Source organism: Heterodontus francisci, chromosome 16, assembly GCF_036365525.1.
Source record: "Heterodontus francisci isolate sHetFra1 chromosome 16, sHetFra1.hap1, whole genome shotgun sequence".
NCBI lineage: Eukaryota > Metazoa > Chordata > Chondrichthyes > Heterodontiformes > Heterodontidae > Heterodontus > Heterodontus francisci.
In genome coordinates this window covers 31,505,943-31,524,242 of record NC_090386.1, presented here as the reverse complement: position 1 = coordinate 31,524,242, position 18,300 = coordinate 31,505,943, and the positions used below count along the sequence as shown (strand labels likewise).

Sequence of the window (18,300 nt, the reverse complement as noted above, 5' to 3'; positions counted from 1 at the left end):
TAAGTCTGGAAGAAGACAATTTAGGTATTTTGGGTGATACACAAAGTGTTTGTTCACCTTTCCTTATGTCTGCTGCTTTGACTTGCTGTGAATCTTAGTCTGATAACACTCCTGTGAAGCTTCTTGGGATGTTCTACTGTTAAAGGCACAACAAAAATGCAAGCTGTTACTGAAAGCAACACACAGCACTTGCTTCTCAACTAAATTTTTAAAACTAGCCAGCAGTAACTGGATTTGGTTCTTAAATATAGTTCCCCTCTTGACTACTCAATTGTTTCAGCTGGTAATCACATCTCCTGGAATTTAAAAGCAGTTGTGTCCTGTTAAATAGAAGAATCTACAGAGCATGGGCATGAGAAATTTGTAAATGTGCAAAGTAGTAGTATTTTGGAACATAAGAGCAGGAATCGGCCATTCAGCCCATCGAGCCTGCTCTGCCATTCAGTTAGATCATGGTTGATCGTCTACCTCAATGCCACTTTCCCATGCTATCCCCATATCCCTTGATGTCATTAGTATTGACTATTGATTTCTGCCTTGAATATGCTCAATGATTGAGCTTCCACATTCCTCTGGAGTAGAGAATTCCACAGGTTCATGCCCTCTGAGTGAAGAAATTCCTCTTCATCTCAGGTTTAAATGGCCTACCCCTTATTCTGAGACACTGTCCACTGGTTCTAAACTCACCAGCCAGGGGAAACATCCCATCTGCATCCACCCTGTCACGCCCTGTAAGAATTTTGTAAGTTTCAATGAGATCACCTCTCATTCTTCGAATCTCTAGAGAATACAGGCCCAGCTTCTTCAGTCTCTCATAAGACAATCCTGTCATCCCAGGGATTAGTCTGGTGAACCTCCGTTGCACTTCCTCTTAGATGTACACAATACTCCAGGTGTGGTCTCACCAAGGCTCTACACAATTGCAGCAAGACTTCTTTACTCTTGTACTCAAAACCCCTTGCAATAAAGGCCAACATACCATTTGCCTTCCTGATTGCTTGCTGCACGAGGTTCTAGCTTTAAGTGACTCATGAAGATGGACGCCCAGGTCCCTTTGGACATCAACAGTTCCCAACCTCTCACCATTTAAGAAATACTCTGTCTTTCTGTTTTTTTCTACCAAAGTGGATAACTTCACACTTATTCACATTATATTCCATCTGCCATGTTCTTTCCCATTCACTTAGCCTGTCCAAGTCCCCTTGAAGCCTCCTTGCATCATCCTCACAACTTGGATTCCCATCTAGTTTTGTGTCATCAGCAAATTTGGAAATATTACATTTGGTCCCCACATGCAAATGATTTATATAGATTGTGAACAGCTGTGGCCCCAGCACTGATATTTACAGCACCCCACTAGTAACAGCTTGACATCCTGAGAATGACCCCGTTTATTCCTACTCTGTTTTATGTTTGTAAACCAATTCTCGATTCATAACAGTATATTACCCCCAATCCCATGTGCTCTAATTTTGTTCTCTAACCTCCTGTATGAAACCTTATCAAAAGTCTTCTGAAAATCCAAATATGCCACATCCACTGGTTCTGGTTTATCTATGCTGCAAGTAATATCCTCAAAAAACTCCAACAGGTTTGTCAAACATGATTTCCCTTTCATAAATCCATGTTGACTTTGCCCAATCATATCATTATTTTCTAAGTGTCTAGTTATCACATTCTTTATAATAGATTCTAACATTTTCCCTGCTACTGACGTCAAACTAACAGGTCTGTGTTCCCCGTTTTCTCCCTCCCTCCTTTCTTAAATAGTGGGGTTACATTTGCTACTTTGCAGTCTGCAGGAACCTTTCCAGAATCTAGAATTTTGAAAGACAATCAATGCATCCACTATCTCTGTAGCCACCTCCTTCAACACTCTCGGATGTAGCTCATCTGGTCCAGGGGATTTATCAACATTTAATCCAGTTAATTTTTCGGGTATGACCTCTTTATTTATACTAATTTCAGTTCCTCATTTTCAAAGTCCCCTTGGTTCCCTAGTATTTCTGGGAGATTTTCTGTATCTTCCTCCAAGAAACAGACACAAAGTAATTGTTTAGTTTTTATGCCATTTCTCTATTCTCCATTATAAATTCTCCTTTCTCCAACTGTAATGCACCCACATTTGTCCTTGCTAATCTCTTCCTTTTCACACACCTGAAGAAGCTTTTACAGTCTGCCTTTATATCTCTCGCTAGCTTGCATTCATATTCGTTCCCTTTCTTTATCAGTTTCTTGGTCCTCCTTTGCTGGATTCTAAATTGCTTCCAGTCCTCGGGCTTGCCACTTTTTCTGGCAACCTTTATAAGCCACTTACTTTGATCTAATGCAATCATTTAACTTCTTTTGTTAGTCATAGTTGATTAATCTTTTCTGCTGGGTTTTTGTATCTCAGAGGAATGTATCATTGTTGTAGACCATGTAATATTACTTTAAATATTAGCCATTGCCTGTCTGTTGTCAAAGCTTTTAGTATTTTTTCCCAATCCGCCATAGCCAACTTGCCCCCCTCATACCTTCATAGTTTCCTTTGTTCAGATTTAAGACCCTAGTTTCGGAATGAACTATATCATTTTCAAACTTAATGTAAATTCTATCATATTATGGTCACTGTTTCCCAAAGGCTCCTTTACAGAAAGGTTATTAATTAGCCTTTTCGCATGACATAGTACTCAATCTAAAATAGCTCGATCCCTAGTCGGTTCTTCAAGGCACTGCTCCAGAAACCGAACTCATATGAGATGGGTTTCTGGAATAGTATTTGGCAAGTCTGAAAGTGGAAACATACGAACATATGAATTAGGAGCAGGAATAGGCCACTCGGCCCCTTGAGCCGGCTCCGCCATTCAACAAGATCATGGCTGATCTGATTGTAACCTCAACTCCACATCCCTCCCTACCCCCGCTAACCTTTCAAGCAGTTGCTTATCAAGAATCTATCTACCTCTGCCTTAAAAATATTCAAAGACTCTGCTTCCACTGCCTTTTGAGGAAGAGAGTTCTAAAGACTCACTACCCTCTGAGAAATAATTTTTCCTCATTTCTGACTTAAATGGGCGACCCCTTATTTTTGAACAATGGCCCATAATTCTAGAATCTCCCGCAAGAGAAAACGTCCTTTCCACATCCACCCTGTCAAGACCACTCAGGATCTTATATGTTTCAATCAAGTCGCCTCTTACTCCTCTAAACTTGAATGGATACAAACCTAGCCTGTTCAACCTTTCCTCATAAGGCAACCCACCCATTCCTAGTATTGGTCCAGTAAACCATCTCTGAACTGCTTCCAATGCATTTACATTCTTCCTTAAATAAGAACAGTACTGTACACAGTACTCCAGATGTGGTCTCACTGATGCCCTGAATAACTGAAGCATAACCTCCCTACTTTTGTATTCAATTTCCCTCACAATAAACAATAACATTCTATTAGCTTTCCTAATTACTTGCTGTACCTGCATACTAACCTTTTGTGATTCATGCACTAGGACACCCAGATCCCTCTGATTCTTGGAGCTCTGCAATCTCTCACCATTTAGATAATATGCTTCCTTTTTATTCTTCCTGCCAAAGTGGACAATTTCACATTTTCCCACATTATATTCCATTTGCCAGATCTTTGTTCACTCACTTAGCCTGTCTATATCCCTTTGGCGCCTCTTTATGTCCTCTTTACAACTTACTTTCCTACCTATCTTTGTGTTATCAGCAAATTTAGTAACCATACCTTCGGTCCTTTCATCCAAGTTATTTATGTAAATTGTAAAAAGTTGAGCCCCCAGCACTGATCCCTGTGACACACCACTCATTACATCTTGCCAACCAGAAAATGATACATTTATGCCTACTCTGTTTCCTGTTAGCTAACCAATCTTCTATCCATGCCAATATGTTACCCCCTATACGATGAGCTTTTATTTTCCGCAATAGCCTTTGATGTAACACCTTATCAGTTGCTTCTGGAAATCTAAGTGCAGTGCATCCACCAGTTCCCCATGACCCAGAACAATTGTGATTGCATTCTCGATCAAGTAGAATGATGTATTTCCACATCCAAAAGTGAAGTACAAAGCTTGTGTGGAAGGAAACCAAATAGAAAGAGATCGCAAGTTACTTTAAAAAGGATATTTAATGCAAAGAGATTTGGCAACAGTCCGCTTAAACAACCCAACCCAACAGCCTGGCAGCAACATCACTTGTCACAGAAGAGTGCAAGAGAAATGATGTACCTCTTCAAGAGAACAGAATGGCTTCATACAACAGTTTTTCCATGCATTAGGAAATAGAACAAAAAGCAAAATACCGCAGCTGCTGGAAGTTTGAAGCAAGCAGAAAATGCTGGAAATGCACTCAACAGATCATACAATATTCTGAGAGAAAAGTGGCAAATAAAAGCTTCACATGACCTTTTTGTCAAAGGATATGCACCTAAAATATTAACTTCTGTTTTCTCCAAAGATGCTGCCTGATCAGCTGAATATTTTCAGCATCTTCTGATTTTTAAAACAGAAAATGGAACTTGCAATTCTCGATGAATAGTTGAGGTTCAGAATAACTTAAAAGCCCCTTCTTCTTCCCTCGAGGATTGTTAGAAGGAGCCCAGAAGATCTAAAGTGGGAGCAATCCCTCAGGAATGGCCCCAGAGCCTTTGGGCTTTTAACTGCAACCGTACAATTGCTAGTGCGCGTAGCCCGCAGCCAGTTCTCAAGACTAAACATGAGAATGTGAAGTGATCACAGATCCAGGGTTTACGATTCCCCCCAAAGATTGAATAAAATCCTGCTTGCAAACTGGACATCTCCATTTCAGAGCATTTAATGGTGATGTTTTAAGAGAAAAAGAGGAAGAAGCAGGACTCATTGTGATTGCTACCCATAATGACTTGTATTTCAGCCAATGTTTCTCCCTAATTGAGAACAATACTCCTAAACTAAGGAGCTCACATAACCTTTGCATAGATCATTTAGGTCCTATATTGAAACCTTCCCTCCAGCATTAGGTCAGAAGTGGGGATTTTGGCTGATGCTTGCACAATGTTCAGTACTATTCATAACACCTTAGATACTGAAACAGGCGGTGCCCGCACGCAGCAAGAGCTAGGCAATATTCATGCTTGGGCTGATGTGTGGCATGAGTATTACTTGCCACTTAAGTGCCAGCCAATGATCACCTCTAACAAGAGATACTCTAACCATCTCTTGACATTTGATGGTATTGCCATCATTGAACCCCCGAAATCAACATGCTGGTGGTTACAATTGACCAAAAACTTAACTGAACCAGCTATATAAATACTGTGGCTACAAGCGCAGGTTAGAGGCTGGGAGTTGAGTAGCGAGTAACTCACCTCCTGTCTCCCCAAAGCCTGTCCACCAACTACAAGGTACTAGCCTGGATGCGTGCTGGTCCAACAACACACAAGCAGCTTGACACCATCCAAGACGAAGCAGCTCGATTGATCAGCACCCCATCCACCACCTTCAACGTTCACTCCCTCCACCACCGGCGTACAGTAGCAGCAGTGTGTACCATCTACAAGATGCACTGCAGCAACCTGCCAAATCTCCTTCGACAGCACCTGGCAGCAGATGCATGGGAACACCACCACCTGCAAGTTCCCCTGCAAGTCACTCGCCATCCTACCTTGTTGTTTCTTCACTGTTTCTCGGTCAAAATCCTGGAAAACACTCCCTAACAGCACTGTGGGTGAATCTACACCACATGGACTGCAGCAGTTCAAAAGGCGACTCATCACCACCACCTTCTTGAGTGCAATTAGGGGTGACAAGTAAATGCTGGTCTTGCCAGCAATGCTCACATCCCAAGAATGAATTTTTTAAAAAATGATCTTTGTTTCTATTTCTCTGTGATATCTAAGGTTCAATTGTGGCCAGAGTGAGATATGGTAAATGGTGAACATGCTTTGAGCTATGTGAGCTGGTAAAATTGGGATTATAGCTGTATTCCATACCAAACAACAAAGCTAAAGCTATGGTGCATATCTTTTTGCAGAGACAGACGAAGTGAAAACTGAGGGTAAAGAAGTTTGCTTGGAGTGTTTGAATAATTTGTTCAGTGATTCAGTAGAAGCACCTCTTCCAAATACACTATTGTGCAAAACCTACAAGGTCTGACCAGTGTGTGGGATCTGTTTAAGGCAGCAAAAACTAGATCTGTCTGTGGATCCGTACCCAGTTATCAGCATGCCTGACTTAGTACAGATAGAAGGAAGGGAAATACTGAGCCCTTCACTCGTAATGGTTAAAAGTTTGCCAAAAAAAAGGAAGGTGTGCTTGGAGGAACTTCTACCCGTCGATTACAGGAAAAGTCAAACTTGCTGGAAAAAGAATTGAGGGAAATCTCCAGAGAGAATCAGGAACTAAAGCCCATAAAGAGACCATTATGTCAACCAGAGGCTTCAAGATAAAAGTCCCTGGCAGGGACTGAAATAGTAGTGCAACTTACAACAGAGCTTGTTAACTTTTTTTTAAAAAGCTGTTCACTATCAATTAGAAACATTGCAATAAAGCATGGTACTAATGTATATCTCTGTACAAGTACAGGAGAGTCATCACAATGACTCCCTCCAAATACACTGAACCCAAAGATATGATCATACTCAAATATACCAGCTTAGATAGAGCTGATGAACTAAAAGATGCCCAGTAAATTTTGCATAGGTGATTTTTGCAATAGGGACTAATGGCAAATTAGTTAATACCTTTACACCGATCAACAACTTGTATTTATCTGGTGCCCTTACCAGAGGGGAAAAAACAAAAGCTCTTCACAGGGGCATAATAAAAAGAAAGGTTGCCAAGCTAAAGAAAAAATATAGGGGTTATCAAAGAGGTGAGTTTTAAGTAGGGTCAAAGGAGGAAAGGTAGGTGGCAAGGCAGCAGAGTTTAGGGATGGTATTCCAGAGAGTTGGGGGGCTCTAGGCAGCTGAAAGCATAATCACCACTGGTAGGATGAAAGGCAATAGGCAGGTCACAAGAGGCTAGTCAAGATTGGAGAGTTTGGGGTGGGAAGTTGCATCAATGGAGGAGGTTGGAGTTCGAGTAGGGCGAGGCCAAGGAAGAGTTTAAACCTAAGGATACGAATTTTAAATTCAAGGCTCTGGGGTCCAAGAGCCAGTGTAGTTCAATGAAGATGGCGGTGATATGAGAGCAGAATGTGGGGAGTAGAACAACAACAAAGTACAGTACAGCACAGGAACAGGCCATTCGGCCCTCCAAGCCTGCACCGATCTTGATGCCTGCCTAAACTAACACCTTCTGCACTTACAGGGCCCATATCCCTCTATTCCCTTCCTATTCATATATTTGTCAAGATGTCTCTTAAACGTCGCTATCGTATCTGCTTCCACCACCTCCCCTGGCAGCAAGTTCCAGGCACTCACCACCCTCTGTGTAAAAAAACTTGCCTCGCACATCCCCTCTAAACTTTGCCCCTCGCACCTTAAAGCTATGTCCCCTAGTAACTGATTCTTCCACCCTGGGAGTTTAGGATAAGCTCAGTTATCGAAAGTTTAGGATGGGAAGCTAGCCAAGGGTATGAGAATAGTCAAGTCTGATGATTATAAAGTATATTTCTCCTCCAGTTGCTATAAATCCTTGGCCTTGTTGAGAGGTTTTACATTACGTGCTGTAACACGTAATTATTGTTACAAAACAGTGCCACCTTTCCTTATTAGATATTTGTCAGAAAGCTGCAGAGGAATAGTTCAATAGACACTATATTCAGCCTGATTATCAAATTCTGTTTCCTCATTTACTTGTAGCTGTACTTTATAATTTATTCTGAGATTTGTGGAGTCTTTCTACAATGCAGGCAGGGAAATAATTTTTAGGTTTTTTTTTGAACATCTGTCATTGAAAATAGTGTGAAAATGCTGTTTTATTTTTACAGAATTACTCATGCCACCATGTGCCTGAGATGCAATTATTAACGTTACTTGTTGAATCTAGCTTTCAGCTCTCACTTTTCACAATATTCTCCTATTTTTATGGCCGAATATAAGTTGCTGCTTTATATTTAACCACCCTAAAAATCAACCAATGACGCCAGGCAGATGAGCCATATCGGGTGGGGTTGTATAACACCTGACTAGGTCGAAGAGCTTGATGGGCACCGTGGCTATCTCTGATCTAATAAGGATCTTGGGCAGCAGCCAGTACTGGTAGTTGAAGTTGCACTGGCCATTGGCAGCACCAAGTAGAGTGGGTTGTACCTTCTTTAAACTCTTGGATCTGCTTTCCCAAGACTAAAGTGTACTTCCTGTAAAGCCCAGCCAACCATAAACGATGTTCAAGCAGAACATCTGGAAATAGACGTCACCGTGGGATTACATTTGATTTACTAAGAGTTTGCTCCATGGCCATAAAGTACATATGCAGTTATCTTGTGCATTAGCTGTTGACGTTTCTATTAAAATAGAAAAAACCTACCATGCTATTGTGCTTTGCCTTTTTTAAGAATTTCAAAGGTTTGGTTTGCTGTTTGATGGTGCCTAGTGCTTACAGAAATGACTCACTGTTGATTGTCTTGTTTGCAGGCTGCACTGGCTGCTGTACATGTTATCAGGAAAGTACCAGAGCTGCTGGAAATGTTTTTGCCTGCCACGAAAAACCTTCTTAATGATAAGAATCACGGTATGTGGCCCATGTGTAATTTGCACAAAACACTGCTTTGACTGATGGATAATGGTTTGCACAGCAGCTCCACTTTTTCCTGTTGCAGTCTTTCTTTTGTGAGCCCATATAAGCCAGACCAGGTAAAGGCAGGAAATTTCCTTCTCTAAAAGGCAATAGTGAATCAGTTAGGTTTTTGCAGCAATCTTAATTGCTACATGATAACTTTTACTGATGTCATCTTTTTATTTCCAGATTTTTTTAAAAACAAATCAAATTCTCAAAACTGCATTGGTGCACTTTGGACTTTCATGCTGTGGATTATTAGTCCAGTAACACAATCACTGCATTGCCACACACTCTACAACAATTTTTTAAAAATGGACTTTAAATGTTCACAAAATAAAGAATTGTTGCACTCAGAGCAATACTCTGACAGGTATTAAGTAGAGTAGAAGTGAGTAATTGCATGCCCAAAAAATTCAAGTGCATTCGTAGTGTAAGGTTGATGCACAGCTTTGAAAGCGCTCCCTGGTACCTGTTACTCTTTATACCTTTTTACTGTCTTAATTTCATGTGATTCTTAATTTTATTTTTGGTTGACATTTATTCTACCCAGACGGTCCCACACCTGATGGTGCAAACTATTGTCTTTGATTCATGAAAATATTAACAATAGAAAGCAATAATACTGAAGCAATAATGACCATGATATAACAGACTTATTGAGAAATAGTTTGCAGTTGGTCACTAGGAAATATGTCTTGTCACCGCTGAAGTGGCTGCACCTCCAGTTAGGAGAGAGTGCCTTATGAAACGAGTGACTGTGCTAAGATGTACCTGTACTTAATGATAACTGACTATTTATTTCAAAATGCATCTCATTTTCTTATAACTCATTTTTTTAGATTGCTGCTAATTGCAGTTTGCCTTAATTATTCAGTGCATTTGTACAGCTTCTGAATCTGACTGCAAAGGTCAACCTTCAAAAGAAAGAACAGGAAATCTATACAGTATCATGCGATTAATGAGAGTTTGAGCCAACAATTGTATTCGAAGTGTCAAATCAGTTTTTGCATTTGACTCTGTACTTCAATTGATAATTAACATTACCAGGTTATGCCTTTCCCAGTTTTTAATGGTTTCAAAAAACATTTTCTATCATCTTACTTTAATTCAAACTAATATGCTCCATAATTGCAACTGAGTCTGCAGCAAGACTGGATATTATTTTCTTTAAAAAGCTACTGAATTTAACCTTTTTCTGGAGCATTGCAGTTCTTTTTTTTTAATTGCATTTCATGTTTTTCTTTTACTTTGTCAGCTATGTTTTGAATACTAGTGAATATAAAAATGGTGTAATTAAATAAATATTGTACTTGAAATGGTAGAACTGTGCTGAAACTGAAAACAACATTGAGCTTCATAGTGAAACTAGGAATGTCTCACCTTAACAAATGTGGCTGTTATACCTGTCATAACACAGCCCAAATTATCAGTACCAAATAATTGCTTATCCTGAAATTTGAAGATACTTATTTTGTGGGATTTTTAAAGGTTTTTTTTAAGACTTGATTATCTTTCCTTACTTTAATATTCCGAAGGCAAAGTCTCATCAGCCATGATCTAATTGAGTGGCTTACTCCTGTTCTTATGTTCCTCATGCTGGAATACAATTTCTCCTCTACGTCCTTATTCTCGATGACAATGAATGTCAGTGAACTATTTAACTGCGGGGAACTGAGTAAGATACTCAGCCAAGGCTGTCCTCACCAAATGTCCTCATTCACATTTTTACCAGGATAATGATCTAGGCGGCAATCCTAGCTGATATCCTGCCTGTCCGTTCTCTAAGGTCGATGGCATTGAAGCCAATTGCTGAGGCCAGCCAATTCCACAAGGTACAGGCCAACAGTTGAAACTGGGAACTTCCTGAGGCATCACCTAAGTGCCACACCATAGACAGCACTTTTCAAACAACCATTTGAATAATCCATGATTTCCCTTTCACAGATCTTTTCTCCTTTTCCCAATTATTAGTCTCCCTACAGCATCCATTATTTTCTGCACTAAGAGGATGGGTGAGTAATTCATTCCAAACATCTCCCAGCGAGTGGCCCAAAGTGGCAGTCCTGTTTATTGCTCAACCTCACTTGGAGAGGGGGTGGGGGCGAGTGCCTGGCCTTCACTTGGCATCTCTCCATGTCTGCACAGCCTTGCGGTATAGTGGATCCTGGTTGTGACCTCGCATCCTGGTGCTCCATGAGGTAGCATTTTATATCTCCAGCAAGCTGATTGGTCTCACCTCCCCGGTAATGTTTACTGAGTTTGTAGATCACAAAAGATATATTAATTTGTGGTTTGTTTTTTATTAAAAAAAAGAAATTATGCTGATTTGTTGTATATCCTAGTGTATTCCTGTTTACAGACTGGGTGCAATCTTGCTGATGAGCACAGATTAGAAATGACTGAGGGTGAGGTAGCTTGAAGGGGTCATCAGCATTATATTCACTACCTTGTTGTTTGTTTGGTGCATTCATCAGTTAAAACACTTTTTCTCTTTCTTTGTCTTAAAGGTGTCCTCCATGCTGCTGTTGTCCTTGTCATAGAAATGTGTAAGCATAGCCCTGACACCCACGCTTATTTTCGCAAGGTATATCCACATCATGTTTACCATTGCTATCAAAAATCTGGTTTTCAATGTAGTCATTTATGTCCAGCTTTTCATTTGTTTTTGAAAAGTTTAACTTGCTGAATGCTACAAACCTTTTACATTTTGCAATTGCAAAAGTAATTTCTTTTAAAATGTGCAAAGTAATGAAAAGTACAATTTCAAAGCCTCACAGCTCCAGCGACCCGGGTTCGATTCTGGGTACTGCCTGTGCGGAGTTTGCAAGTTCTCCCTGTGACCGCGTGGGTTTTCGCCGGGTGCTCCGGTTTCTTCCCACAGCCAAAGACTTGCACGTGATAGGTAAATTGGCCGTTGTAAATTGCCCCTAGTGTAGGTAGGTGGTAGGGAATATGGGATTACTGTAGGGTTAGTATAAATGGGTGGTTGATGGTCGGCACAGACTTGGTGGGCCGAAGGGCCTGTTTCAGTGCTGTATCTCTAAAATAAAAATAAACCATCCAGCATTTTTGATGCACATTGTTCTGTGAACTTGAAACTTGTTTTGGTGCAAACTTGTATCTATACCATTCATGACATGTTCCACAGAGAATGGTGTTTTTAATTGCACTTTGGTCTTCCCAGTGGCTTGATTATAAAGCCACTATTTCGTGAATGGCTCAGTCATAGACTGTGAACTCCCAGATTTGATCCCCAGTCTGTGTATGTGTATTGACCCATCTTGGTTGGATAGCAGGAGAGGCACAGAAAATGACCTCTATCTGTGGGAGGGAAATATACTCCTGCTGGAAGGTGCTCAGGTCTGGATGTGATGTGAGGACAGGATCAGGCTCAGCTGTGATACCCACTGTCAAATTAGCCTGTGTGTTCTCTCCCTCTTTGCTTATCATGGAAAATGTGACCATTTGGGCAAAGGATTGGAGGGTGCCTGCTGTCCATGCATCCTTATCGCAGCTAGAGTCGTTATCTTCAGGAGCAGAGGGAGAAAGCTGCAAGGTTAAAAAAACAATTGCAGTAAATTTGAAGTTGTAACAGTTTATGTCCTTTTTATATTTTTAAATTGTTCTTATTTATGGAGATGTAATAGGAAGGGCCTCATGGGTGCAGAGGCATTTTTGGGGAACTCTGTCAGGCACATGCAGTATCTGTCATCCATAACTTGGATTAAGAAGGTGGAGAGCAATATTTTAAAAAATGAATAGCGGTCGAATGCAGGACTCTTAAGTTCTGAATGTTGGGAATTTCCCAGTAACACATACTGCAGTTAAAAAAGTTTCAGTTTACATAAAACTTGTCTTTGTTAATTTGCACTGTTTTATGGCTTGTTGGATACAACCTGACCTCTTGTTTTGATACTTAAGTTTTCTCACTATGCTATGCACTGTCCTGGCCAAGAAGATTGGTTGGTGGCCTCATTTTAGCCCTTCAGCTTTTTTTGTGTGTGTGACTATTTTCTCCCTTTTAGTCCTCTGCCAAAATGGTTGACTTCTGTCTTTAAGGGGTCAGTTGTCTCTGATTCCTTCCCTAATTAACTGCTTTCACTGGCTGGCACTCCCAGTGGCAGTAACTTAGTTGTGCTGTCAAGTGCTCTGCAGTTAGCTCCTTCCTGGCATGCTGTAATTCTGTTTTATAGAGTGGCAAATAACACAGTGGGAGGGGGACTATCAGCTCGTACCTCTGCTTCAGCCGTCAAATGGGGTTTGGCTGTTGCACCATTCTATTCCTTGGACACGGACTCTGGTTTCTGCGCTTTTTGTGCCAACCTATTTTGATTCTCAACCAGGCTTTGCAAAGCCTTAGTAAAGTTTACCAACATTTCCATGAGGGATTTTTACAGTTAGATCAACCCTGTACTCATTCGAAATCCATATATATGCACTTCTTCCACCTCCCAATATGGGGTGGAGCTCTCCCATATTATGGAAATGAAGCTGATCCTGCAAAATCAGCTTGGGACAGCATATCTAATGTTCACACAAGAAAATCTATGTGTAATGTCATGCCAGGTTTCCGTCCCTGCCACAGTTCCAATATGACTTATCAAAGTCACAAATTACATCCTATATGACTGTGACAGTGATGAACCATCTCTCCTCATCCTTCCTGATCTGCAGCCTTTGACAAAATTGGCCATACAATCCTCCTTCAATGCTTCTCCTCCATTGTTCAGCTGGATGGAACTGTATTCGCCTGGTTCCATTCTTATCTGTTCAGCCATAGCCAGAGTATCACTCGCAATGACTTCTCTTCCCACTTCTGCACCGTTCTCCCTCTTGTCCCCCAAGGATCTATCCTTGACCCCCTCCTATTTCTCATCTACTTGCTGACCCTCGGTGACGTCATCCGAAAATACATCAGGTTGCACGTGTACATTGACACCTAGCTCTACCTCACCAGCACCTTTCTTGACCCTTCCACTGTCTCTAAATTGTTAGACTGTTTATCTGACATCCTGGCTGAGCAGAAATTTCCTCCTACTAAATATTAGGAAAACTGGTATCTTCGATACCAGTCACAAACTTAGTTTCCTAGTCACTGACTCCATCTCTATCTCTGGCAACTGTCTGAGGTAGAACCAGTCTGTTTACAACCTTCATGTTGTATTTGATCCCAAGATGAGCTTCCAACCACTCATCTGTGCCATTACTAAGACTGTCAACTTGCACCTCCATAACACTGCCTGACTCCACTTCTACCTCAGCTGATCTGCTAAAACCCTCATCCATGCCTTTATTACTTCCAGACTTGACTATTCCAGCATTTCTGACTGGCCTCCCATCTTCCACCCTCCGTAAACTTCTCATCCATCTGCTGTCCCCGTCCTAACTTGCACCAAGTCCCATTCACCAATGACCTACATTGCCTCCTGGTTAAACAATGTCTCTATTTTAAAATTCTCATCCTTATTTACAAATCGCTCCATGGCCTTGCCCCTCCCTATCTCTGTATCACCTCCAGCCCTACAACCTTCAAGCTCTCTGCACTCCTCTAATTCTGGCCTGTTGCGCATGCCTGATTTTAATCACTCCACCATTGGTGGCTGTGCCTGCAGTTGCCTAAGCCCTAAACGCTGGAATTCCCTCCCTAAACCCCTCTGCCTCCCTTTCCTCCTTTTAAGATGCTCCTTAAAACCCACCTCTTTGACGAAGGTTTTAGTCATTAGCCCTACCATCTCCTTAAGTGGTTTGGCATCAAATTTTGATATTCCTGGAATGTTTTACTACATTAAGGACACTATATAAATGTAAGTTGTTGCTGTTGAAGTCAGTAATGCTGCTTCCTGTAGAATTTTATTTTTAAAGCCGTCAGGCAGTGTTGCGATAGGCCACAAATTTGTCTCCCTGGATTTTCCCTGCACAGCGGTGCTATATTTGAGAATTAGTGGATGAGCAACAGTTTGCTGGAGCATAAAACCGCCCTTTGTTACAAATCAAGTTACATAATGTACACCACAGAAACGGCCATTCGGTCCAACTGGTCTGTGCTAGCATTTATGCTGCCCACGAGCCTCCTCCCATTCTAGTTCATCTAACCCTATCAGCATATCCTTCTATTCCTTTCTTCCTTCTGCTTATCTAGCTTTGCCATAAATGCATCTATGCTATTTGCCTCACCTACTCCCATTTCCACATTCTTAAGACTCTTTGGGTAAAGAAGTTTCTCCTGAATTCCCTGTAAGATTTATTAGTGACTACCTTATATTTATGGCCCTGAGATTTGGTCTTCCCCCATGAGTGGAAACACTTTCTTTACACTTACCCTATCAGACTCTCATAATCTTAAAGACCTCTACCAGGTCTCCCTTCAGCTGTCTGTTTTCTAGAGAAGAGCCCAGCTTTTACAATCATTCTTGATAGTTTTAGCCTCCCATTTTCCCATACTTGCAAATCTCTTTAGCCTCTTCACCAATGCCTGTACATCCTTTTTTATAATTTGGAGACCAGAACTGTGCATAGTACACAGTCAGGTTTAACCAAGGCTCTGTACAATTTTATTGTAACTTCTATGCTTTTCAGTTCTGTGTCTCTAGAAATGAATCCCAGTGCTTTGTTCTTTTTATGATCTTATTAACCTGTGTCACTACATTTAGTGATCTGTGTATCTGTACCCCTAGATCCTTTTGCTCCTGTACCTCATTCAGACTTATTATCCAAGCAGTATGTGGCCTCTTCATTCATTCTACCAAAATGCAGCACCTCACACTTGCCTATATTGAAATTGATTTGCCAATTACACCCCCAATCTGCAAGTTTATTAATGCCTTGCTGTATTTTGTCTCATTCTTCCTTTGTATTAGCCACCCCTCCAAATTTGGTGTCGTCCTCAAATTTTGAAATTGTACTTCTGATTCCTGAGTCCAAATCATTCCTATAAATTATGAGCAACAGTGGTTCCAGCAGAGATCCCTGTGGAACACCACTTCTCTCCTTTTCCTGGTTTGATTAGCTACTCTTGACCCCTATTCTTTGTTCTGTTTTATAGCTAGCTTGCTATCCATTCTGCTACCTGTCCCCTGACTTCACATGCTCCGACTTCAGTTATGAGTCTGTTATGTGGTTCATTATCGAAGGTCTTTTGGAAATCCAACTATATTACATCATATGTTATCCTTGTCTAATCTTTCTGTTACTTCTTCAAAGAAATGATGAGCTTGGTCAAGCATGACCTTCCCATTTGAAATCTGTGCTGACCACTTTTTATTATATTTTTGGTTTCTTTTTGAATAAAGATTCCATTATCTTTCCTACCACTGACTTTAAACTAATTGGTCTATAGCTTCCTGGTCTTGTTCTATCTCTTTTTAAATATAGGAATATTAATATAGGGACCCTACCCCATCCAATTGCCTGCTCCAAAACACTGGCAGAATATTGAAAATGCCACTTCAGGAGCCTCTTCGCGAATAGTTCAAGAATTTACTCAACATTGACAGAAAGCAAAAAACATAGTGGTTAGGGGTGGGAATATGCAGCTGTCCCAATGGCCAAGTGAGCAGTTGCACCATCCCATGTATTACTGAGACATAAAATCATGAGTGTTCCAGGTTCACGCCTTGGTCAGTGCTGAGTTAACTAGGTTTGGCTGCAGTTCCCCGGGTTAGGGAAGCAAAATAATAACTGATTCTTAATTCTGTTGAGTGTCCAGTAAGTCTCGTTACCAAGTGCACATATGTGGATTTTGGAGGAGGACAGAGTCCAATTCAGCTGTAATGTTCTGCCATAATCATACATCCTGTCCACACTAGCAGGTTCACTCATAAAGAATGATCACTTGAGTGAGGTACTGGAGACTCTCTGTATCTATCAATTGGTACGCCAGCATGTGTCAGGGCCTTTGGGAGAGAGACTGGGGGTGGGACAGAGCTGATAGTTATTCCACTTTGTGACCAAAATTATGGTACCTCATTTCCAAATCCTGTCGTGTGCTCAATCAGTAACTAAACTTTCAATGCTGCTAACTTTAGGTAGTGTGCAGTTTCTTTGCTCTGTCTGCATTTGCCTACCTTTATAATAACTACCTTTCTTTTCTTCCTGCTTTCATAATTTGGAATATAGAATGAGAAGGTAAGGCTGTAATCAATGAGCAGGCCTTTCAGCCTATACTCCTACATTACCAAGATTACTCCAGGGAAACTTTGATCTGTTATATTTCAGAATCAGTGATCAGAAATAAATCTATAGACTGAGATAACTTGGGTCTGTTATTGGGGTTACCATCAGAAGCTTCCCTGAAATGCCAAGCTCTGTCCGTCTGGACGAGAATCAAAGAATGGTTAGAGCACAGATGGCCATTTGGCCTGCTGTGTCTGAGCTGGCTGTCTGCAACAGCAACTCAGCTAGTCCCACTCCCCTGCCTTTTCCCTGCAGCCCTGCAAATTTCTGTTTAGATAATTGTCCAATTCTCTTTTGAAAGCCACAATTGAATCTGCTTCCACCACCCTCTCAGGCAGTGCATTCCAGATCCTAACCACTCGCTGCGTTTAAAAAAAAAAAAAAGTTTTTCCTCATGTCGCAGTTGCTTCTTTTACCATCGACCTTAAATCGGTGTCCTCTGATTCTCGGCCCTTCAGCCAATGGGAACAGTTTCTCTCTATCTACTCGGTCCTCATAACTTTGAACACCTCTACAAATGTCTTCTCAGCCTTCTCTTTGGAGAAGCTGGGGCAGTTCTCAATCTATACATGTAACTAAAGCTCCTCATCTTTGGAACCATTCTCAAATATTTTCTGCACCCTCTCTTATGCCTTCACGTCATTCTTAAAGTGCAGTGCTCAGAATTGAACACAATCCTCCAGTTAAGGCTGACCGAGTGTTTCATAAAGGTGCACCTTGCTTCTGTATCGATGCCTCTTTATAAAGCACAGGATCCTATATGCCTTATTAACTCCTTTCTCAAACTGCCCTGCCACCTTCAATGATTTGTGTATTTATACCCCAGGCCCCTCTGTTCCTACACCCACTTTAGAATTATACCATTTACTTTATATTGCTTCTTCTCATTCTTCCTACCAAAATGCATCGCTTCACACTTTTCTGCATTAAATTTCATCTGCCATTTGTCCGCCCATTCCACCAGCCTGTCTGGAAGTCTATCATTAACCTCCTCTCCGTTCACAATACTTCCAAGTTTTGTATCATCTGCGGATTTTGAAATTGTACCCCGCACATCTAAGTCTAAGTCATTAACATAGATCAAGAAAAGCAAATGGTCCTAATCCTGATCCCAGTCTGAAAAACAACTGTTCACCACTACTCTGTTTGCTGTTGCTCAGCCAACTTTGTATCCATTGACAGTAATATTGACAATTGCCAAGAAATGGATCCAAAACACAATTCTGTATTTACCAAGTGTTATGTATAAATAGGTTCAAATAAATTGCCATGTACTGCTGTGTGCTTTTTGTCAATCCCATTAAAGCCATTATTTTACTAAGGGACAGCTTACAACTGAATATGTTGAAGCCCAGCAATGGTGGAAAATGCACTGACTATGGAATATTTAGACAAGGTAGTCATGTGTTGAACTATAATGTTGAAC

At 41.0% G+C, this 18,300-nt stretch overlaps 1 protein-coding gene across 5 annotated transcripts in view; it reads left to right on the top strand.

Moving 5' to 3' along the window:
* LOC137378047 (AP-1 complex subunit gamma-1-like) overlaps positions 1–18,300 on the top strand; it is a 215,158-nt gene that overhangs the window by 103,327 nt on the left and 93,531 nt on the right. For all 5 annotated transcript variants that reach the window (XM_068048102.1, XM_068048104.1, XM_068048105.1 and 2 more), the window contains exons 5-6: positions 8,558–8,654; positions 11,210–11,286. In XM_068048102.1, the coding sequence (XP_067904203.1) occupies positions 8,558–8,654; positions 11,210–11,286 (174 nt within the window). The remainder of the gene's footprint in view (positions 1–8,557; positions 8,655–11,209; positions 11,287–18,300) is intronic.